This window comes from Pseudopodoces humilis, chromosome 7 (genome assembly GCF_049639895.1).
Source record: "Pseudopodoces humilis isolate 2021_Gansu_Grassland_sample_001 chromosome 7, ASM4963989v1, whole genome shotgun sequence".
NCBI lineage: Eukaryota > Metazoa > Chordata > Aves > Passeriformes > Paridae > Pseudopodoces > Pseudopodoces humilis.
In genome coordinates, this window is record NC_142206.1 from 39,660,601 (window position 1) to 39,685,278 (window position 24,678).

The window sequence follows — 24,678 nt, forward strand, 5'->3', positions numbered from 1 at the left end:
GCCTCCAGAATTGAAGACTGAGGTACAAACAGCTGTCTGTCTTTTGGCAAACACAATGCTGAATTTTTCCAACTGCTGTTTCATTTTTAACAGCTTTTGCTGCTTAATTACTTTCCGTTTCTTCTGGTAAGATTTCTAGACCTATGCCATCACTCCTGGGTTCTTGGCACCTCAGCTCGGACAGGAGGGGTAGTTTGCAGCAGAGGGAGACAATGCAGGGTGGCAGATACATTTTAAAACTGTTGTTCTTTCACCCTTTTTCCTGCCTTTCTCTTGGTGCTTTATTTAATAATGGTGTTTCTCTTGTGGAACTGGCTAGTCTTAAGGGCTCCATGGAAAAGATACAAGGCAACAGTAATATCTAGGAAAGAAAACTATACCACATCTTGAATATTGTTAAAAATGCTTTAATTACTAAAATAGACAATTAAAGATACTCTGTCTTAGGTTCCAGACACCAGCTTCTTGCATTAGACATTTGCCACTCACAAAATTAAACTAAGCACTGCCCATGGGCAAGATTTACACATGGTAGACCAGTATCAGAAATTAACATCATAAAGAATGAAACATAAGTTTTGAACTGAAAGCCATTACTTGTGCTTCTGCAGTCTCTCATATTAGGCAGTTCTTTTTAGTGGCTGGCTAAAAGACAATACAAAGGGGGAGATAAAAATCAGGTAGAGCTCTTCTCTTAAAAGGCTGCTGACTCTTTTGTTTAGCTAATAAATAATCTCATTGCACTAGAGTAAGTGTGAGGACTTGACTGGGTTGTCCAGATCCCCCCACCCCCTTGGGTTCAGATGTAAACAGCAGGGGTTCAGTTCTCAATTTCTTCCAAAAATAAACCTTTTTACAGAGTTTTAGTTTCTCCCATAAGTGAAGGATCATGCCAGTAACAGAGAACAGAAGTTCTGCTTCAGTTAATGAATTGTGCCACTAACAAATGAAGGCCCTGAGCATTCATTAAGTGCAACTTTGGTACTGGGAAGCAGATGCTCCACCCTAGCATTTGTAGTACCAAAGTCTGAGGAAAAGAATGCAGAATAAAACAACTTCCTCTGCATGGTACCTTTTTTGTAGCCCCTCCTTGCTTCAGACAAAACCCAGACCTCGAGCCCTCCTCAGGGCTAGTGTGTGTTCAGGGGGCAGATAACACTGCTGCCTCTTCCTTAAGGACAGCATCCCACCTTCCCTTCCTGTTCAAAACATAGCCCCACTGCTGCCAGCTCTTAGCCCAAGAGTTTGTCACAGCACTGGCTCGGACTGTGACAACTTCTGGATTATTAAATTAGCTTGTTCGCAGGATAACAGAGCCTGGCCAGTAACCACTGCAACCTGCTTTGTGTTTTCTGAGAATACAAAAGTGTTCACTGAAGACAAAATGAATGCATTTGCAGTCACCTTTTTCTCAGACCAGACCATATAACAAGCTTTGCCAACAGCAGGAAAAGGAGTAAGAAATGTTTATGGTTGAGAAGAGGCTACAATTACTTTCCTCATGTTCAAACAAAAACTGCTGGAGAGAAAGGAACAGAACTTTGGTGTGATACTGAGGAATTTCTAAATATGGATCTCAAACAGATTCTAATAAGGAGTACACATGTAGGATGAGCATTTCCTGTTTCAAAAAAAGCAGTCTGAATTTATGGCAAGGTGTCAGTTATGGGATAAATACGGCTGGCTCCATCCCCAGCCCTTGGCTTCTTGTTGCTGATTGAACTTGTTCAATCAAAAGCATGCCTTTCACCCTCATGCTCTAAACCTGAGATATAAGAAGTGGTAGCTTAATCAGCCACAGGCAAACTTGCACTGCTAACTAAAGGAAAAGGACAAATGTTCACAGTAAGGCAAATTTTTAAGTCTCCAACCTGTTTGGCAAGACCATTGAAGACATGAGTGCACTACTTCCTATCCTTGCTGGGAATTACCAATTATTTTCAAATCCAGTTTGCAGAGAAGGCAGCATGAGGGCAGGCTTTGGTTTGACAGAAGAGGGAAAGGTGTTTTAGAGCAAACACATAACTGCAACTGCCCAACAGGGAAATGTCACAGGACATCAGTGGATAAAAGTTTCCCTTAGTCATATGAGTAATACCTTTGTTGTACTGGGGTAAATGGACCTGTACGTTACACATTCCTTGGGGAAGAGAAGACAGTAGCAAGGTGCCAGTTATTTAACGGAGAGGAAGAAGTCTCTAGAGCTATTTTTACTTAGGGCAATGGATGGTTTCAAATGGGACACCACACCTTAGAGCTCACTCCAGCAAAAGGGACTGTGGTGCTCAGACTGCTTGCTGGCCCAGCAGGTCTCCCTGGGCTGTGCCATGCCTGCTGTCCTTGAGATAGCACCAGACTTGACTCTTGGGTGAGCACCACCTCAAGTTAGGTGTCTTGAATTAGATCACACAAGAACCTCAGGAGCACCAGCAGCAGCATGAAGAAGTGGGTGTGCCTTATTGAGAGCAGAGAAATAGAACTGGCTCTCACAGCAAAGTGAGCTGTCAGATCAGCCATTTCATCTGACTGCAGTCTCCTTGTGGGTGGAATGTGACAAGCTCTTCTTCTGGCAGTTGAGTTTCAATAGCTGGCACTGCTGCCTCGTTGTGCCAGCACAACTATGTGTTATGACTACATGCTAAATGAATAAATTTATCAAGTCTGGTAGTCAGATGTATGGTGTAGCTGCACAGACTTGTAAAGGGCAGCAAAACTGAAACACAGGCACACATTCTGCTTAGGAAATGCCTACTGCCTAAAAAGTTATTAGTAAATTACTAGGTTTTAGCCAATACCTTTTCCAAAACCATGCCCGAAGTATACTTATAGCAGGCCTTTCTTTAAAGACTGGAATATGGACACATACTTTCTAAGCTAGCAGCTGGAGTCTTGGAACACTGAGGTTTGCAGCATCCAGAGCTGTTCACTTTTTTCTGAATGACTGTTGATGCTACTTCTAATTTCTGTATTTAATATCTCACAAGCCAACTTAAGTTATGTATGTTTAAAATAGAAGGGGGTAGGGGAAGTCATGTGTCTGTAGTCTGCCACCACATCCAGGAACTCTGTGCTTTTAACAAACTTGCTGGTGAAAGCTGGTTTTGAGCCCCTTATGTATTCTCTGCTGGAGTTTAGGCCTTTTGACTTTCATAAGGCAGATTCAGGATCATTTATGGTAATCACAGTTCTAAATAATACTTTCATTAGGCACACTGCCAATCCAGGGTAAAGATCTGTCTGTGTATCTTTGGTCCATGTTCTGCTCTGTGACCAGTCCCAGCTGAACAACATATCTGGAGATTGCAGTTTACTTTCTCAGCCTTTCAGAAATGCTGAAGTCCACAGCAGTATCACAGGTCAGCAAGTAATCCCCAGAGACTGCAGCAGGTAAAAGGTAGCACCCAAAGTCCAGCTTGTCTCTATGTTGTTTACTTTTTTTGTCAACTACAAAGGAAGAAAAACAAGTTGTTGCTGAGAGTTCTCTAGATTCATAAATTGCACAATTGACAGCAACTACATGCTACAAATCTGGGAAGATTCAGTAGGCAATTAGTCAGAAAAATGAACTAATGCATGTTAATTGATAGGGATTTAACTGTTTTTTCCTCACCTGTAAGACTGTGTTGTCCCTAAATCCAAAACCTTCCTTTAATAAAGCAGTGATGTAAGTGAGATCCATGCAAAGAAAAGGACTGGCTGAGTTGTACCTCTCCATGTTATCACAGACTAGAAAAAGAAAAAAGAAAACAAAAGGGATCTTAGCAAAATAAGAGCTTTAATCTACATTGTACGTTTGAACTGAACTCAAGCCAAAGCTTACTAAAACAAGTGACCCTCTTCTATTAGTGGGTATATATGACATGTGGTACAAGCTACAGAGCTGTTTTACAATGTTGGAGAATAAACCATATAGTACATCTAATTTCTCTTAACTCCATCATAAGTACATCTTTTATTACAGCAACATACTCCACACAGTTCTTTTGAAGAACCTCTGCTCAGCTGTTAACTAGCTGGGAGTTAGATTACTTATTTTTTCAAGAACAGAGCATTGCTTGTTTTCATCATCTCTTCTCCACAAATGGCTCCAGTAATGGATTCCACCTTCTAGGCTGGCAGTTTATTTTATTTTTCCAACTCGTCCAAGGAAATGGAAGAGGCTATTACCAAAACAACCACTCCCTTGCTGCAGCTAAGTCAAGATTCCATAGTCAGGGTGACAGTGACTGGAAAATGTATTTACACTCAGCATCATTTTCTAGAACCAGTGTTACTGCCCTGTTCTACTGGCAGAAAGAGCAGAGTTCACTTCATTCTAAGAGAAGATGAGCAGCATCCTTCTACTATTGAAATGAGATAGAGAAGAATTAGTTCAGGATCACAGAATTGATCTCCTGATGCTCTAAAGCTAAGTAAGTGGTTTGATAATGTTAGGTAACATCTTAGCCACGTCTTTGGAAATAAGCTCTCTCACTATCCAGGGAAAAAATAACAACCAACCCACACTCAAACTTTACAGCCTAATCCCCCTATTCAAAATCATCCGAGTTTCCAGGGTGATTAAGTTTAACTGAAAAATCATTAGAATTTAGGCCTTATTTTAGAAAAAAAGTCCTGAACTACGTAATTAAGCATCTGCTGCTGAAAAAATATGGTCTACTCATTCTCATAGAATGATCCCAGTACAGAGGTAACTTGTTTTTAGTCATCAGCAGTCGGGGAAGGTGGGAGTTCTTTATCCACAGGAGATACAAAACTAGAACAAGCATTCCAGAAAAAAGATGGGGAGGTAAAGAAATGCAGAAGAGGCTGTCAGACATAAAAACCTTTTATTCTCTCCCTCCATTTTGCTAGAGATTAAATAGGATTCAAGGTGACAGACTTACAGAATTCAGTGCTCTCTTAAACTCAGAGAGTTGCAATTTGACATAAGGAGCTCTTGATACAGCAATTTCAATTTCTTCAATTTCTTTTGTAGAGGCATGAACTATCTCCTTCTCCTACAGCTGTAAAGCCACCAGCCCCTCTCTGCTGTATCAGTATTGTCTTCTGCATTAGTTAAGACTTTTTGACTAATAAAAGTAACATGACAGGTGTAAGTGAAATGAAGGTTAAATAAACTTGCTTTTCATCCAAGTCACATTATGTACTGCCTACACATTCTTATTTTTGTTATTTCTTGTCCAAACCAGTTTCCCAGCTCATGACAATTACCTTCTTTGGCTTTTCTTTCAAAATCTCTCACTTCCAAAACACCTCCGCGTTCGTAATCTGAAAAAGATGTGAGAAAATATCATCATAGACCTGACAGCATTTGAATTCTTTATCTAAACTGACCCTAGAGTGCAACTCAGCGATGCTGCACTAGGAGTGAACAGAACACAGAATTAACAAGTATAACTGGAGCCCTGAGCACATTTCATGTGCTGAACACCAAACTCCAGTGACAGATACACAAAATACCTCAAGGGAATGACATTTGTCTCCGCTTTCTCAATAACATTCCTTTCCTCTACTCCCCATGGCTCCAGCCGCCAGGGTTCCTCTGTCTACCTTCTGGTTGAAATGCTCATGTGTAGATTATCCCAAATTTACCTATTAGGTTGGTGTCAGCTGCTCGATCATAGTAATAGGAGAAAGCATAGAAGGAACTTCCACGAATCTCATCTGGTTGGTGAAGTTTCCCTTTGACAACCTCAAGTACTTCCAAGTAGCAAGGCTTGAATCCTGTTTCTCCTGTCAGGAAAAATACAGATGGGGTGAGCCAAAGAGCATATGCAAGAGATAGAGGAGATAATGGCAACAAGATGAAAAATTGAAGAAACAGAGATTAAAGCACCAAAACAAGATCTTAGATATCCCTTCTGTAATCAAACATGACACCTGCATGTAGGCAAGGACTCTAAAACACCCTCATCAAGTAGAACTGGTTAGAGCAAACCACTGCTGTGTCTCAAAAAAGTGCCATGCAAACTACTTCCATTCCAGGCAAACCTCCCATTGACATGCTGTGTGGTCAGCAGAACCTTCTACATTTGCTGCCACCTGTTAGATAAAACCTTGCTTTCTCTCCCCATCACATTGTAATTTTACCAACCCATTCCACACATACCAAATCTGAAATTCAGCTCTCATGTTCCCCGACCTGTTCAAGTCTGTGATGGCAGCAGACTCACTCTCTCTATGCAGCATTAGACTTACTAGAGACTTAAACAGCTCCACAAGTGAGATTCACTGACAGGCCAAAATGTTGCCCTAACACAAAATTTTTGCACTTTGCCCAAAGCCTCATAAAAGCCTCTCTTATTTGCACAAGTAATTCTCAGCATTTCCTATAAAGGTATGATTTGTAGTAAGAGCTCCCATTCAGAGGACAGAGGTACAGGTCAACCACTCTTACAGCTTCAGATTTTAATCTGGATTTCTCAGCAGTCAACCTCTACAACTGCACAGCTATCCTTCATATCCCAATCATCATCAGTTAACTGAGGAAATATTTAACAAGGAAAGTCTCATATTCTGGAGATAAGACTTCTTGTAAAAGAAACAAGTCTCCTTAATTTACCTTCTTTGTTGCCACCATACCGATATTTCACTCCCCCGAAGTGCCACTCTGCCTCCAACTGCTTTGGCAAACAAGAACTGCGGAACATTTGTCCATCTACAACTGGAATGAGAGCAGAGAGGAGAGTCAGAAAGCACAGAATTTAACATAGAAATAGATCAATATGCAGAACCAGAAAAGGTTAAAAGATCTTCATGAAAGTCTTTAAGCAAAAGTAAAAAAATCTGAATTGATGGATGTGGCACTAGCTGATCACAAATTAAGGACCAGTCTCAAATGTGGAAAAGTTATGTCCATTGTGTCCTGCAAACAGCAGAGCAGCTGGGCTTGTAATTTCTTAATGAGACAAATGGTACAAGGATGTCTGGCTAACGGCTATTCACCACAAAAGACAAGAAATGAGAGGTGATAAATACACAGATACACAAACCCCAATGACAGCAGATAACCAAGACAAACAAAGCAATGAAAACAAAACCTCCAAAGACAGAGATCAATGGGGACTACACGATCCACTGAATGTACCTTTAAGGGGTTCAACCAGAAATACTGGTAACTGATAAGAAGAAAACATGATTATTGCTGCACACACAGGTCTCACAGAAAAAGCAAACTTCTAACAGAATGCTTGAGGCAGACTGTGGGACAGTAAAATTTACTAGGGGATGCTCAGGGAAAGGCTCAAAGGCTGGGAAAAGGGGGAATTAAGGGATCAGGGAAGTGCCAAGTATTGCAGACCAGAGAGGACTATAAAAGAAGACAATCACAAGTATGGAGGCAGCTGGTCCACGTGCTCTTCTGTCCGAGCCTTGTGACCAATCACAGTCTGTCCTATCTTCTTCTTAATCCCAACTCACAATTATTTTTGATTTGAGTGTATTTCAGTAATCATCACAAGTCCATCTAGCTGTCAATTAAGAATCCAGAAGGTGGAAACACCCCAGGTCCCAGCCAGAGACTAGACAAAAGGCCCAAGCTCTGAGTGAGAGACTGGAAAGACTCAGGAATGTGCGTATGCACTCATGTTAGTGAGTCAGAGCGTGTGATGTGCATGTGGGCCTTCCATCTAGACTAGGCAGTGCACTCAGCAGGTCTGGGGAACACCACAGGCCAGGCGACACCAGAGGGGCCTAGAAAGTGGGTTTGGCCTAAGCAGCAACCCTCAGGAAAAGGATCCATTCATGCTGCTTATGCTTCTGTGGGTGCTGGCAAAGCTGTGTGTTTGCGGCTGGCCATGGTGTTCATATGCTCCCACGTGTGCTCTTCTGGAACTTGCAATTGAGTGTCACTGCTGGCTGATCTCAAAAACAGGGAAAAGCTGTCTAACAACACAACTCCTTAACAAGTGGTAGCTGTTTTCAGACAAATATACACCATCAGAAACATAGAAAAGCACAAGACACAGAAGTGAGGACACACAGGAAATGGGCTGCTGACACAAGGCTGTCTAAGCATCTCTTTATAAATCTTGAATGTTTTACTATATGAATATACCTTCGATATTCAAAGCTCCAAGCGTTGCCAGTCTTGCAGCTTTTAGTCCAAACCCCAAATAGCTATGAACAACAAAGACAGATGTTATAGTCTTGATTCCTGCATATCTGGTATGCTTTACCCATATCCCTCTTCCTAAGTCCTGGAACACCCAAACCAAATTTCCTTCCTCTGATTCCCACAAGGCCCTCATCTCTGAAACAGAGTTCCCTTTGCCAGAACAACCCTGAGGGCCAAAAGAGTGAAACAAACACAAGAAATACATAGAGTTGTAAAATGGGTAAATCTAAAACTGCAGGAAGTGGTTAGAGCTGATGTGGCATTTATACAAGATGAGCATGAAAAGCAAAACCACACCATCTTAAAAATGAGGGAGAAAGAAGGCTATGTGCTGAATCCATGGGGAATAGGGCAGACACTCTTATGTAACACACACAGAACTATGTGCTCTTAGGGACTGCAGAGTGCAGAACCTCAAAATGGGAACTGTGGCTTTGTGTGAAAATCACCTGTTTGAGCAGAATAGGTAACTGCCACATTCATTATAAGCTAGAATATGAACAATGCTTAATGAGAATTTCATCACTATTAGACCAGCTCTGCTGTCAAGTAAGCAGATTGAGATGATTATGTTCACTCTCAGGAAAGTCCTCTTTCCAAACCTCTGACCATGTTTAGCTCTGACTACTGGCACAATATCTACCTTTCTGCTTGTTTCAGAATATTTGGCTTGAATTCAGTAATAAGACCTCTTCTCCTTAAATATGGGCCCACAATTCTTTCTCTTCATTTGACAGACTGCCTAATATTCCCCTGCAGTGACATTAACCATGATCTTGGAATGTTTCCAGCCAACTAATGCCATGTTCCACTTCTACTGTTCCATGCAGATAAGTAGTAAAAAAGTCATGGTCTTTGCTGCTGGTACTAGGATGATGTGGCTGTTAGCTCAGGGGCTGCAAAAAGACTGATTTCCCCAGTGGAAATAGCAGTCTTTTGCTCCTCACCTGTGAGTATAGAGCTTGTAGGTGCTATTAAACATTTCAAATGAGGTAAGAAAATCCCCAGGGGCTTCCTTCAGAGTTTCCTAAAAGTTAAGTAAAAGAAAAAAATGTTTTAGTTTATTTTATGCAATAAAGAATAACCAACTTTAATGTAATATCACAGATATACCTACAGAGTTTACTGCACACTCATCTGATCTGCTCTGAAAACAAAGTACAGTTTTCCAATGGTGCCACTGCTGTAATATCTGCATCTTTTAAAACCAGTCTTATTTATATGCATCTTTGTGTTACTTCAATGTTTAACAGGGAAGCACAAGAGATCAGGATGAAAACACATTCTAATTCAGGCAACCTGAATTTTTCTAGAGTACTTACATGCTACTCTATATGTACAGAATCCCCATCGAAATCAGCTGCACTATAAGTGCTGTAACCTTTTGCAAGTCACACTAGGCACCTTAAACGCAGAAGAATTAAAAATACAAAGTCTAGGCCCCATTTTCACCATGTCAAATGTCTTGCTGGTACTCAAGGAAACATTGTGACCACCCATTTCACGTCTTAGGGCTGCTTCATCTAAATTAGCCTCTTGTCTCACCACCCCGTTTTTTCCTCTCAGTCTTCCCTCTGCTGTGCACACCTGCATCCCACTGGTAGCCTGCCCTAGCTTCCTGACAGACTAACTTACAGTCTTATAAGGCCGAATCACTTTAGCAATCATTTACTGTTTCCTTGTGTCCACTCCCTAAATTCTCAGTCTCAGTTTCTGTCTGTCCTCTCCTCATGGCCTCATTCTCCCACGCCTTCTTGGCTCCCTGCATTCTATCAGATACTGTTATTCTGCACCAAGCAGCAGAATCTCCGGGAGAACTGAAGCTGCATAGTCCTGCAGTTACCATTCAAGTAAGAAGATCCAGATCTGGGTTATATTTTCTAGAGACCTAGACAGAAGCCTGCTCAAAGGAATTTACAGTATTCAGCTTGATCTTCTCCTGAGCAAATACAAATTGAAACTTGTTTTAGGTCTCAATTTGATTATCACTGAAATGGCAGTCACACACCAGCTTGAGTTCTGTTTCTAAACCTTACATCACTTAAAAAAAACTTAAAGGATAGATCCTCAAAAAAAATTAGTCTGGAGAAAACAATCACCTTTTTTCATGCCCTACTTTCACAAAAATAAGGCAGATACCAGACAGACAATTTTATAATTACTATGATTGGTTTTCAGTTGCTTTTAATTTTGGGAATAATGCCAAGCACTTATCATTTTATGTTCTCTACTTGCTTGTAATTCATATTTAATTAACGAATCTCTTACTATTACAGTATTTTGTTCAAAATTAATGTAAGTGCAAACATGTAACTGCCTTAGATTGCAGGAGGGAAAAATCCCCACTGCAAATCGAAGGGAGGTATCCTCGCTGATTCTGTCAGATGAGAAAAGCTCCCAAAAACACACTGGGCTCATTTGTTTGAACTTGACAACACAGGTGGGAAGCAGACATAGTGTACAAGCAGGCAACATGAACCCTGACTCCACACTGCCCTACAAATTCATACCATTAGTACTGGTCAGCAGCAAACACTCCAGGCCTTTTCATGCAAGGTTTGAAGGGGACATTTGAATCCTGAGCTGCAGTTCAGCCGATTTCACAGTTCTATTTATTCTCCAAAACCCTGACATGCAACACCCTTTCCTGTTGGTCCAGTGCCCACTTTAGCAGGTGTTATCAACACAAAACAGAGGACAAGCCCAGAGAATACAGGAGGCTTTGCTGAGCTCAGGATAAGGTTGCATGTCATGTTTCAACATAACACACGGTTGCAGAATTAAAATATCCTGATGTGAAAGCCATGTGTTTTGTGGTCACCAAACATCCTTTGAGAATCTCAAGTTCTATAAACAAAAAATGTTAAAGAAATTACTCCTTCAGAAAGGGTGACACAAACGACATCACAATATAAAGGTACACAATGTGATAGTGCCTTTCCATTATTCATGAAATTTTCCCATGAAAACTCCAGACTTGGGTCCCAGTTCAAACTGTTTCTAAAGAGCTAGAGAACTACTAAGCAATCCAGCAGATGTGTCTCAAGGACAGAGAGCAGAATGCTCAAAAGGACTGAGAAGAAATTAATAAGAAAACATAGAATTGACTGTGGTACTATTAAAGACATCTACCCTATACAACACTCCTCCAAATCTTAGTGAAGACCTCTTATCAGACTGGAATGCGGGGGGAAAAAAAAAAAATGGACCAGCCCCAACATGTCTTCTAATATTCAAGAATACTACCTAGAAATGTTCTACATTTGTTGAATACACAGCAATATCAACATGAATGAGGCTTTCCCAGCCTGAGTCTAGAAAACAAAAGCTGTTTCTTTTTTGTTTCACTCATTTGCTTTCTTTTTCTTTCCTCATTATTCAAGCTCCTTTGTTTGCAAGTGCCTATCAGCCAACGGCTGATCTCAAAGGGAACAGAAATACACATGTTCTGTAAACCACAGATGTTCTGCTTGTGCCACTGCTGACAAAGTGATATCAGAGAGTGCAGCAGTGCTCAGGTCTCTCCACCAGCCTTGCAGTCCCAACCCACGCACTTTTAACACTCCTCACCTCAAACCGTGGCAGGAATGTGATTTGGGTTGAGGCTCCTCCCAAGTCCAGAATCCCAACAGTTTGCTGGTTCTGGCCAGACAGTTGCCCTGCAAACAACACCATGCTCAGAACAGCCCCAAGGGCACAAATGCTAAAATGCAGACACTGTGTGGATGTTCAGGCAGCCACCAGATGATCGCAATATCACAGAAATGCAAGGAGGGCTGAGCTGCCCGTCAAAGAAAAAACCTCAGAGAGCACAGGCAGGCAAACAGAAGGCATTATGGAAAGATGATAGACTTTCCTCCTTGATTCTACTCTCTCCTCCAAATAGACAAAAGCAGGATAAATCTCTAGGTATCAAGCAAAAGCTTAAAGTAAGAGACAAACTAACTCCTGTAGAAGACTGTCAGAGAGAGTACACAAATTTTGTAACCACCATATAGCTGGCCAAAAGCAGTAGGGAAAGGAAGGGCAGTAAGAGCCGAAACAGCTATTATAATTTTTCTTCACCCAGAGCAGCTTTTCTGCTTGCTCAGCTATCTACTAGATTACTGATTTTCTTTTCCTTAGACTGCACTCCCAGAAGCTCTTAGAGCCAGTTAGTGCTAAAGCACCATGCCCTGCAAAACCACTGTATTTGCACAGCTCACAGTGGCATGAAGAATGCTGCAAGGCCTTGTTTCCCACACATCAGCAGTACTACTGCTCAAAGCATGCTAGGAAAACCAGCTTGTCAGTGCCTCCAAGATCTGAGAAAATTCTGGCACCTTCAAGGTTAAGATGTCTCCTCTTTACCACAGACTCTGGAACACAGCCTGCCCAAGACAATCCACTGCTTTAGCACTGGTGACAGAGCAGGGAGGAAAAGCATGGCCAAGGCAGAGGAACTTAGGGTAATTACCTCCACAGAAGGGACTCAAGTTCAAGTTTAGAGAGTAGTTATACAGAATTAATTACCTGTCAAAAAGTTCACAGTGATCCAGGCTAAAATTCCTGCAAGGAATGAAAAAAAAAAAAAAAAAAAAAAAAGTCACCACTGAATACTCCCACAATCTCCAGCCCACTATTACCACCCTCCACATGTTACTTATTTACAGGGAAGTCATTACTAACTTAACCCAACCACCCGAGACTTCAGAGATTAATTAAAACTCATAATTAAATGATATGATGCATTACTGATTCACACAAATCTCCTGAGCTGAAATAGGTAGGACTTTGTAATATCCATGCAACTGCAGCATACACAAATCATATCTATTATCCAAACAACATACAAAGAAGTAATGAGCTGACACGATGCACAAGTTTCCTTGGGCCTGTTTTTGCAGTCCAGCATTTCCATTTCTAATCTGAAAACTGCATTCACACCACTCTGTTTTCATCTTGAGGTTTCTCAAGATTACACTACAGATGAAGCAGCAACCAGTAAAACACAAGCAGCTCCTTTGACTCCAGTGGCTTGCTTGACACTGACATGATTCTCATCCAAACACAGGCCAACATGTGACAGTAGAAGAGGCAGGGATTTTAAATAAACTTGGCAGGCTACCCTGTGCACCATTATGCCTCATTGGTCCTGCCCCTGTCAATACAACTGTTCTCCCTACTGTACAATTCACCCATTAATCCATAGTGACAAACTACACACTGCACCATACTTATCAAATATTTGAAGATTTTATGATACTTCTCTTTTCTCGGCCCATGTGGACAGATTTTGTTCTTTAATTTTCTTCCATTTATTAGTTGTTTATGCACTATGATAGTTCTTCTTGCTTTCCTTCAACACCTTCCAAAGTGGGAATTCATCTGCCATAAGGAAGTGCTCTGAACTGAACAGAACATGACAAGATGGTTCTTCACATCTGATATCCATGCAGATGATTATTACTTGCCTGTTCTCCAAGGTAGTTTGTCTGGATACGCAGCCAGAATGATACAGTGTTCTTTTCTGCACTGCAAAATCACTGTTCACTCCAAACCTACAACATATTTCACCTTCTCTGGTATTTCACAGTACTTCCTTGCTACTTTGCTAGCTGTATTCTTCCCAACAGATTTTTTTTAAACTTATTATTTAGTTATCTATTTTTAATACTTGCCAAATATCCTTCATTCTCCTCTAATATTCACAAGCCTCTGAACTTCAGATTGAAAATTGATGAGCTAATTATAATAGGTTATTCTTAATGCTAATATCCAGAATTTACAAGGCACATTCCATAAGCTTCCCAGCTTGCTATATATTGTCATGTAGCCTCTCAGAGGTGAACACCATTTCTTTTGCACCAGCTCCCAAGAGCAGGCCTCAGCTGATCAGCCTGCATCAGACAATACTTACTGTTGAGACAAGGTTTTGTTCTGAAGCCTGTGAAATCTCTGTGTATCTGCATTTGTAGCCTAACAGGTGACCAAGTAATGAACACCACCTTGGAAAGGCAGGATTGCATTGTTTCAAACAGGGCCAGAGACCTTTTATTTTTTTCTCCTTAGTTTAGGGACCATTTCTCTTTCCCTCTAGTGTTCCTAAGATATCTCTCTTTTTCCCCACTTCTCTTTACTTTTACTTTTTACCCCTCCTAAAACATACCTTCATGAGATCCATCCATGATACCAACACTGTCCTCTGGAACCAGGAATGGTGATTCCTCAAAGACTTCTTTCACCTGAGGGAAGAAACAGCGATTAGATTTCTCTGTCTTCAGAGTCTTGTTCAGCTCTGAGGGTGACAAAGATTTGTTTTACACAGAAGCAGAAAATAAGGCAAGTGTGTGGAGTAGGGGCTAGGAAAGAAAGAAAGAAATTATTGTAGGTCTCTCTCCATGCCTTCCACCACAGCAAGACAGAGGATTCCAGGACCGAACAAGATACTCTGTGAGTTTCATACTATTAGGGTTACAGCCTCTTTTCATAGATTAAATTCTCTTATGCTAAACAGAATAGAGAACTGAATTAAAAAAAAAAAAAAAAAAAGGAACAGGGAGAAGAATACTAGTGCATCCAAAACAACTTAGTATTACCTCTGAAAGCAGAGCCTGAGCTTTCTCCTCTGACAGCAAGCGAAGTCCAGCCGTGGCTTTTAACACTACTGGGGTCTTTTTCCAGAGATGAGGTGGCACAGCATCTACAGCCATGTCCAGCAATGTTTTGACACTTTCAGCACCCTAAAAGGAAAAATATGTTTTTCGTCTGCTTTCCTTCTACAGGCCATCAGAGAATAGGCCTCTCAGTTTCCCCTCAAAACTTGTGAGAACAGCATTCAACAACAGAAGATACCCAAGGTAAGTACAAAAACCATGCCAGACATCTCACTTGAACATTAGACAGAATGACTGCATTGGAAAGGAAGGGGTTTTTTTGGAAAGGATGGAGGGAGGTGAGGGAACTGATTACCTGACAAACCTAAATGTCTTGCATGATGAAACTAAAATGGTGCAATTACTGACTGAGGCTACCAAAGCAAGGGGAAGTATCTTTAGATTTCACTAAATGCAACATAAGAAATCCAAGTGTATCCGTAGGAAATATTGGAATTAAAATGCCAGCTGTGCAATGGTTACCACACAAAGTACAGACATCACCACTGGCTCTCAATTATTTCCACTGCTCTGACAATTGCAGTTTGGCGTTAGCAATAAACATTCTCTTGTGAAATGCCTAGACATTTCTCTTTGGGTGAGTTCTCCTCTCATACCCAACAAACAAGATCTACTGCAATCATAGGTGATCTTATAAAAGTTTTAAAAAAAAATCCCAAATCCATTCACTCTTCCATAAAGTCTCACCCTCAAATTCCTGCAGCATGGAATCCAACTGAGCAAAATGAGAAACCTGAAACCCCCATAATGCCAGCCCCCAACTTCAAGGCTGCTGAAGCACACAAGATAGTGGATCTAGTCTACCATTTCTCTGGCACCTCCTTTAATTTGTGAAAGTGTTTGCTGTCAGCACAGGGGGTCTGGAAAACGGCAGCTTACGTCAGAACTGAAAAAATTATTCATAAATGAGACAGAGTATGCATTTACTCATATTTGGGTAGCTACAGGGGAAATAAACACTCAATATGTTTATGAATATGGATGCTGCTAGAGACAATAATCACTTTTTCTTTGAAATTCTCAAAGGCATATAATCTAGTTATATAAACATTTAAGCAATTAATTAAGCCACTGTTCCACTCATGAAATATGTAAAACACCAGTTCCTATTTCACTGTGTAGAACTTAACTCACAAAAGTAGAAGGACAGGTTTAGAGAGACAGCAGAAGAACTTTCACATTTCTTCTTGACTTCTTGCAATTGCAATCAGTAATATTTTATCTGCTTGGCAGAATCTAAATTATGTAATAGAAGCACAACCATTTCCCAGGGAATGAAGGACAGTCTTACCTTTTCAGGCTGATCAGCATATGCAGACAGACCTGGCTTCACAGACTCAAAGATTTCACCTTCCACCTCTGGAAGGTTTTCTGCACAAACAAAATATTACATGATACAGTCAACAACTTCAATCTTATTCTTTAATTTCCAAAAGGTTGCCCTTAACTCCTGTAAAGTGATTATCCGTGATTCTCCTTGCAAACAAGATTATTCTCGCCCTAAAACAAGCCTTGCTCCTTCACTTCAGGAACATATTTAGCAGAAACTTGCCCTTGTACCCTCCAAGTTCAAAAACAATTTATTAATAACATTATAATTAAAAGTATGTTCATCTAGCAATTAAGAAGTACAGGAAGTTACAACTATGCAGCACAACTGTTGCCTATTCTTAATAGAATTTATTTCCCTTTCCATCCTTAAGCTAATTGTGAAATACTAGTGCATATTAAGACACACACAGTCAACTCCCAATTATCTTTAGGTGATTCATCCAGCTCAGATAAAGCAGAGCCGACTGTGCCCAAGTACTTGGCTGAGAAGCCAAACAAGTTTGACCACTGCTCCCAGAGCAGTTTGAGTGTAGAAGCTATCCCTGAGTATTGCGTATTACAAGCCAGGCTAAGTCCAACAGAACTGGACCTTGTATCAGTCCTTCCAAACTATGGATGAAGTCATGCAAAGACACATAACTACTATGTCCCAACAACGAGACTTCAACCTTTGCAAACCTGCTGCTCACTGTACCAAAGCTAATTCATCCTCCTGAATCCTGTCACAAGTGCAGACAAAACTGGGCCCCTCTGCACCATGTGAGCAGCAGATACACTGGAGTGTGGTGCATCTCAGCACAGTTCTCCTGGAAATGGCTCAGACCTTCAATCCTTAATAATTCTCTAATTTACTGATTTTAATTTGATACAAAATGTGACAAACATATGCAGAATTCAAGTATCTCTTGACAAAACTCGAGGTAACAAGCAACCTGACAAAACCAGCATAAATATCTTTTCATCTCTATGAGATATTCCTTTTAAACAGCTGCATAGGTGAAAATGTTTGAATACTTAGAATTCTCCAGTATACCAAGAATTATATCTCAGATTTAAATGACCTACAAAAAAGGTATTTACACAGCAAAACACCACGACAAATGGACAATAAACACCTGCACGAGGAACATTTGAAGGACAAACTGTAGAAATCTCCAGCTGCCCCCACATGCTGAGCCAGCAAAAAACTAAACTGTTTCGAGAAGTTGGAACCTAAGTCAACATACATGGGGGGTCTTACCTGGGCTCTTCTGCACAAAGGTGTAAATATGAATACGGGTTCCAGTGCTTCCTGCATCAAACATGATGCCATAAAAAGTGTTTGCTTTGGCATTTATAGGGCACACATTAGGTGGAAATAAATCCTGAAACCACATTACCCTGTTTGAATGTGAAAGAACAAAGGGCAAACAGGAAAATGCCAATGCCACAAGGATGGGAAATCTGGAAGATCCCATCTTGCCAGGACCCCTTGAGGCTGTCAAGCATCTATCAGCAATCACAGAGCTGCAGAAGATCCTGAAGAGTTTAAAAAAAAAAAAAAGAAAAAAGGAATGGAAATTAACAAGAGCTGTCTCCTTTAAAACTCTGTTAAAAAAAGAAAATAAATAAATCATTCTGTACACATACATTCTCTCTTCAGGTGCTTTTCAACACCTCATCCAAAAACAGTTGTTTTCTTGCACTTAGTGCTATAACTACATTTAACTGATTTGTTCTTTCAGAGTAAAGGTTTCTCCATTTCCCAAGCACAGAAGAGATGGAGTAGTTTGCTCTCCTCTATTTCTAGTTTTGACTTTTAGAACATTTCCTTCTCTTATTTGTCTTGCACATTTTCAACATTCAGAGTCTCCAGAACCTCCCAAAAGCCCAAATATTATCTGAAAAGAAGCATTGCCAGAAGGGAACTCTGGGCAGAACCACTTTAACATTTACACACTTAAGATGCTGTGACAGAACACAAGTGCTATTCAGAGGCACAAACAAAGAGAATTTCATCTCAGGCTAAGAACAGCTGCTGGGAGAGATGAGCACACAGAGAGAATGAAGGCATATCCCTCCAGCAGCATCCCCCTCTCCAAGAAAGGTTGTGCTGCACAGGAGGGGCTGAACTGAAGTGCACCTGAGCTCTGCCTCTCAGTGTTTTTTTCATATTTTTCTTTCCTGTCTTTTTGGTTTGGTTTTTATTTTTAGAAATACAAACAACAACAACAAAAAAATCATAGCAAAACCCACACACTCTCACAAACCTGAAGTGGTTGCCCCAAATACTCAGACTGCTTACACAGATTTTAACAACACTTTCACAAGCCAAAGCCCCAAAGCTGTGTTACACAGTATTGGATATCAAGATACAACTGCATCTCCCCTAACACCTATCCCTTTGCATGTACTTTTTTCCTAAGATATGCTAATAAAAGACATGGGCACAGAAATCATGGTGTGCTCAGGTAAAAAGGAGATCATACAAGCATCTTTAACAGCAGAAAAGAGCATGTGGCCAGATGTCCCCCCATATGCAATATCGCCTGCACCAACCTACACACAGAGCACTCAGCATACAGAAGGTGCAAACAGCTCCTTATCACTTTGCAGACACTTGGTAACACATCCATCCACCCACAGCACTGAATATTCTACTTTATATGGCTGTTCATCAGCTCTGCCCAAGACCCCTGCGCACTGCTTGCTCTTACATTTGACTGTCTTTTATCAAACTGCTCAGCCCCACCGTGTTCATTCTCTTGTAATCTTTACTTGCTGTCTTTACCCTACATGTATTCATTCCTAAACCCTCTCCTTTCCTTTCTACATGAATCTACTATAGCCTCTATTTCCACACACCTTTCTCCCACACCCAAAGAGCTCACTTATAATCCAGTACCTTTTATCCCAGATTCAGCCCTTGTAAGACTTTTATTATTTCCATCCTTCACCTCTGTCCCCAGTTACAGCAAAGGGAGATTAACTTCTACCCATTCCCAGCAAAAAACATCACATTCTTCAGGCATCTCTCTAACTCACTCCAGCGTTCTGCTACATCTACAGCAAACAGAGTGCACAGCCCATTGCAGATGGGTAACCTCACCTGTCTGCTGTGACCTTTATTTTTATCCTCCTGTTCCAAACAAATGCAGAGATGTTGGCAGAAGCACAGGCTCCTGACCCTCTCAGCCTCAGAACCACCTTTGAGAAGAACTGATCACAGTTCCACTAACAGACAACAGCCCTGGCCAGTGTCTGTGGCAGACCAACTCCAACTGCAGTAATTTCTAAAGTATCCACATTCCATGTGGAAAGGAGTAGATATGTAATTCTGCAACAAAGTGCTCTCCTGAAAGGATGATGAGAAGTGCCAAGCAGTTCCCTAGCTATGGACTTAGTACTAAGATGCAGCTGGCATTACCCAGGTTTGCTTCACCACAGTAAGGAGGGCCACTTGAAAATCCAAGCAGCTGCACTGTTTTAACAGAACATAAGATGCATTAGTGAGAGCCACCTTCCAGAAGATTCGAAGAGGTGTTCTTATTCTTGTGCAATGTAAAGATTTTGTTAAATGAACTATCATAAATACAACCCAAGCACCTGTCTTAAGAACAAACTCCAGAGTCCTATTACAAACAGCACACGTGACAGTTATGTAAGCCTCCAAATCTCTGATGATCCGAAAATATCTAAGCAACTGCCATCATTAACTCATACTTTTCTTGCCAGACCTATGAGAACCTTAGTCTCACATGCAATTCCCTCATAAAGCTTCTCTTCTCTATCCCTTGTCAGATATCCACCACCATATCACACTTTCTGTTTCCTACATTTCCCCTGACTTTTTTTCTTTCCCCTTTTATACTTCTAAGGACAAATAAAACCCCAACAAAACAGCAAACTCACAACAAATCACCTTGGGATTTTATTTTTCTTCTCCCTCATTAAGAATGAAAAATGCACATTGAGCCCTTTCAATGACTGGTGAAGTCCATTTAATCAAGCACACTAGCAAAACAATGTCTACAAGAAGAATGAAACCAGACGAGAGTAAGAAATCAAGAAACAAGAGAGAGAAATCAGCAGAGCATAACAGAAATGGAAAAAGAATTCAGAAAGACAGAATCAAAAGCATGGAAGAAAAAATTCAGCATAGAAATAGACAAGAGATAAGTTACTGAGAAGGAAAAATATTTTCAAAACAGTTCTTCTCAAATAACTTTGAAGTCCTAGCTAGATATCAGAATACAACATGGTGGAGAAAATTAACCACAAACAGAACGGAGAAAACAGGGTAACTGTAATGTGAGCACAAGCTCATTAATGCAATCAAGAAGTAAAGCAGCAAGATAAAGCCTACAGTTCCCCATCAGTAGGCTCAGCCACTGTCTTTCAAAAGGAGCAGTAACAATCAGCATTGATCATGAACATATTAGCCACACACCTGAAGCAGGATGGAAGCAACAGCTATTCCACTCCAGGGATTCCGAATTAAAACCACCTTTGGAGCACCACGGAGAGAGACACTGCGCCTGCACTTCTTCACCTTCGCTGTCAGCTAATAGGAGTGGACTCTGTATCAGGCAAATTATAAGGTCATGAAGGCACATCAAATACCAATCAACTTGTTTTATTCAAATTTGAGTTTATCATTACTCAATACAAGCAGTGAAACATGCTTATGTAACTGCACAGGATGAACTTCAAGAAGTTCAAAGTTAGTAAAACATTTACACAAAATGCTACAACAGTTGACCTTAACATCCCTGAGGGCTGAGCCAGTAAAACAGGACAGAATGCTCATTTCCCAACGCAGAGAAACACATGTAAATGTTATCTGTACACAGCAGATTTTAGGTACTAAATGAAAAAGCTGAAGCACATCCAGTATAAAAATTTGGGAGCTATGAAAACTGTATGATCCAAAAATACTGGGATGTTGCCCAGAGACTTCCAAGACTGAAAGCACGAATAGGAAGAAAAAAAGCCCCAAGACACCACCACCAAACAATGACCCCAAGCAAAGCCTCCTTAAACAACAAAAGTAAAAACTATACCATAATAATAACTAACCTTAAGACAGCAAAACACAACCTTACTTAGAGCTCACCATACAAAGAAACACTGGTAATTTTCAACAAAAGAAATATTCAATATTTGACTATTTCTGACAAAATTACACACAACAGAAGCATCTCCCTGTAAAACAGAACGTGATCTGAGGGGAGGGAGAAGCAGTGTATCAGGGATACACTAAAATTTCACTTCTGTTTTTTAACATATTATTGGGAAGTATCTGGAGACAAATTATATTTGCCAAATTATATATAATATATATAATTATAAGCAATTATATAAATACAGGCAAATATTTTACAAAAAATATTTTAGGAAACAAATAAAATTACATAATTCAAAGAATATTCTTCCATGCTGAAGGACACCAGAAGTCATTCAGAATGGAAAGTCTTCTGTGCTAAACCAGTAACAAAATCTATTTTCCAGATGAACAGCTCCTATGGTCACAAAATCTATTTCCCAGATGAGAGCTTTAACACTTAACACTCATAACTAAATAAATACTTTTTAACCTCTTACTTTCCAGAAAAAAAAAAAAAGTTATTACATTTTTTTTCTGGGCTTATTTTTATCTATTGTAAAAAACAGCTTTCTTGGATTGTTTTGACAAAAAAGCTTCTTAGAAGTACACTGTTTAGAAGACACACTAGAAGGAATAACTGAATTCGAAGGCAGACTTTCCCAGTATTTCTATAAAAAATAACGGCACAGTATTCTTTGTGTACATATATACTTTCGGTAAAATTTTAGCTCTAGAGCTTTTAAACTCCAGGGGAGAAAAGTAGAACCAACTCATAAACATGCGTAATCGGAAGTTTTAATCTTTCTTCCCCCGTACTGAGGCTCCAAATACACATTTTTTATTTATTCCCATTTCTGGCCAAGTGGGTTTTCAATCTTCCTCTTTAATCCGACCAAGGCAGCTTTTCCAGGGAACCGCTACCCTGTGCTGTGGGCACCCCTTGAGAGCCGCGACCGCGCACATCTGCGAGGGCCGTACCGGCCCCTTTTCCTGGGACAGCTGGTATACCTGGAAAACAGACCTTGGCTGCAGACGGGCTTGGGGCGCTGAGGGCTTCTGCTTCCACGCCAGGCTGGGAGCGCTCCGGCGCTGACTCCCGCAGCCGCTCCAGGGAATGCCTGGAGACGGCGCCTCAGGGCCCCGCCGCCGCTGGCGCTGTTGTCTCCGTCCCTGCCGGGCGCGTCCTGCCTTGCTCCATTTCCCACAGCTGCGACCTAAACCGTCGTCCTGAGCACGCCTAAAGCCCTTCCCTACCTTCCGCTCCTCTCCCCCGGTAAAAGCCTCCGCGGTCCTTCCTGCGCCCCGGTGGGGAGCGCGGCCCGGGACCCCGCAGCTCTTCCCGGAGCCGGCACCGGTGGCGCTCGGCAGGAACGCCCGCAGAAACGCCCGTCCCCTCCTCACCGGTCGGCCAGCACTATCACTCGACCGGGACGGGGCGTCCTCCGGCCCGCCCCTGGGAGTAACGGAGACGCCGCCGCCAGCGCAGCTTTCGCGTGGCTCCCGCCGCCTGCCCGGCCTCGCACCCAGCGGAGCGCTCTCCCGGGGGGCCGGGAGCCAGCGCGGCTGAGGGGGCTTACCCGGCCCGGGAGCGGCGGGACGGCGGCCGCCCCGCGCGCGCTCCCGATCCCGGCGCCGTTGGCACCGGCGGGGGGGGAGGGGCGGGGGGCGCGCGGTGTCCATGGCAGCGCGCGGACGCTGCCGCGCCCCTCCCCCCGCCCCCGCCCGCCGGGCGGGCTCACCCGCCCCGCGCCGCGCCGCACCCCGCCGGCCCCACGCGCCGCGTCACGGTTCGCCCACGTGACGCACCGCCCGTCGCGGGAGTTGCGCGTGGCGGGCGCGCGCCGCCCGGCTTCCGCGGGAACGGGATCTCTCCCGCCGGGTCCCGGACACCGCTGCCGGCGCGCAGCCATCGGCGGCACAGCCCCCCCCGGCGGGGACGCCGCCGTCGCCGGACGCGGGCGGGACGGCGCGAGCTCCCCGCAGGCAGCGCCCGTCCCGCCGGGGCCGTGTGGGGCGGCAGCGCCCCCTGCGGGCGGGAAGGCGCGTGCCGAGTCGGGCCCCGGGCCGTCCCCGCCTGCCGCCCGCTCCTTCCCGCAGGAATCCGGCCACTGTTCCCGGCCCGCCCCCTTCGCGAGGGACAGCTGAGCACCGGAGCCAACGCGGCGGGGGCCTTCAGCACGGCATGGACAAGGAGAGGCTGAAGCGCTTGTTCAGCTCGAAAAAAGAGCTGTGAGGGAATCTGCTGGGTTTGGCTACTGGGAGGAGGTTTTAGAGAAAACAGAGCCAAACTCTTCTCAGAACACAATGAAAGAGAAGCCCTATGCTGTGGCTCCCATTTGCGCTATCACAGATTCTTTCACTTTATCTCTATTCCTAATTTTCTAAGTCCAAGTACCAAGCAAACCCCTTTTACAGGTAGAAAAAGAAACCGGAAATGGAAACGAAAATTCAATTATTTTAACATCGTATTTATTGAACAAGAAGATACAAAGCTCTGATCCTCAGGGCATTGATAAGATCAGTCGGTAGGAAATTATTTTCTTGTTCATTTGCCAGTGCTTGCTTTCGCAGCCTATCTAGCATAAAAGATCTTGGAGCTTTTTACAGCTGGCTGTTTTTCTCTGTGTATCTGTCATTTTTCTCTCAGCACTGCACCACCACCTGTAGCACAGACCAGACGTCTGCAGAATAAAGTGGAAACACTGGAGATGGCCTTATGGGCACATGGCCAGAAAAGTCTGTGAGACTGAGAAAACACAGCACCAACCAAGTATGGAGGAGGTCAAAAAAACCTGCAGCAACTACTAGAAATGAAGAATTGAGAGATGGACTGAGTGAAGAACATAGCCCAGAATACCTTAACTGGGGAGACTGAGGTGGAAAGGTTCTATATAGATGCTCTAATGTGAATTAGGGGATCATATCCACTGGAAAGCATTAAAAGAAAAATCCTCAAACTACCTATAACAAAAAAATACAGAGCCATGTGCAGGGAAGAAACCATTTCCCCAAATCAAAACATTCAAAAGCAACAGAAATAGCGTAAGTAAGGTGCACAGAGACCTAGAGGAAGTACATAAATGCTGCTGGTATGGAAACATTGAAAAGTAGTGTCTCACTTCTTGGACAGACACCTAAAAATCTTTTGCATGATAATACTATTTGGATTTGGACTGGTTATGGAGATTTCTGTAGTGAGAATGAGTTGCAGTATCCTATAAATTGTAATGATTTTATGGGCACCAAATTTCAACTAGGTTATCACTTTTTGGTCATCATTTCTATCTATTAAATTAAAGGTAAGCTCAAAAGAGTTATTTGCATACTCTGCCATGTCCTGTGGAATTTGATAGAGAACTTCCAGTACAGATATGCTTCTGTAGTTACATGAAACAGACACTGACATATTGAAAACAGGATCACATGCAGTGCAGCACTGATTGACAGGATTACATTTTATAGTCAATAAAACAAAATCTCAGATT

At 42.2% G+C, this 24,678-nt stretch overlaps 1 protein-coding gene across 6 annotated transcripts; it reads right to left on the reverse strand.

Annotated features, from left to right (window-relative positions):
• Positions 1-391: 391 nt before the first annotated feature.
• ENTPD5 (ectonucleoside triphosphate diphosphohydrolase 5) lies at positions 392-22,747 on the reverse strand. 6 transcript variants are annotated; one of them, XM_014249865.2, is made up of 16 exons: positions 22,202-22,587; positions 20,537-20,666; positions 17,487-17,625; positions 17,348-17,398; positions 16,067-16,146; positions 14,698-14,841; positions 14,268-14,343; positions 12,632-12,667; positions 11,690-11,778; positions 9,067-9,146; positions 8,060-8,121; positions 6,566-6,667; positions 5,596-5,736; positions 5,215-5,271; positions 3,611-3,726; positions 392-3,444 (listed from the first exon to the last, which is right to left on the reverse strand). In XM_014249865.2, exons 3-16 carry the CDS (start codon positions 17,593-17,595, stop codon positions 3,358-3,360), a joined length of 1,230 nt encoding a protein of 409 aa, XP_014105340.2. In that variant the 5' UTR covers positions 17,596-17,625; positions 20,537-20,666; positions 22,202-22,587; the 3' UTR covers positions 392-3,357. The 6 variants fall into 6 exon arrangements, with proteins under 6 accessions (XP_014105340.2, XP_014105338.2, XP_014105336.2 ...); XM_014249863.2 differs by lacking the exon at positions 22,202-22,587 and adding an exon at positions 22,595-22,747 and having other exon boundaries at positions 17,348-17,625; XM_014249861.2 differs by having other exon boundaries at positions 17,348-17,625; positions 22,215-22,587.
• Between the last annotated feature and the right edge of the window lie 1,931 nt (positions 22,748-24,678).

Coding starts and splice junctions, on each gene's coding strand:
- ENTPD5 (XM_014249863.2), bottom strand. CDS start 17,564: ATGGGATCTTCCAGATTTCCCATCCTTGTGGCATTGGCATTTTCCTGT. Junction 12,668..14,267: donor CATGGATGGATCTCATGAAG/GTATGTTTTAGG, acceptor CATTCCTTGCAG/GAATTTTAGCCTGGATCACT. Junction 3,727..5,214: donor TGAAAGAAAAGCCAAAGAAG/GTAATTGTCATG, acceptor TTCTTTTTCTAG/TCTGTGATAACATGGAGAGG.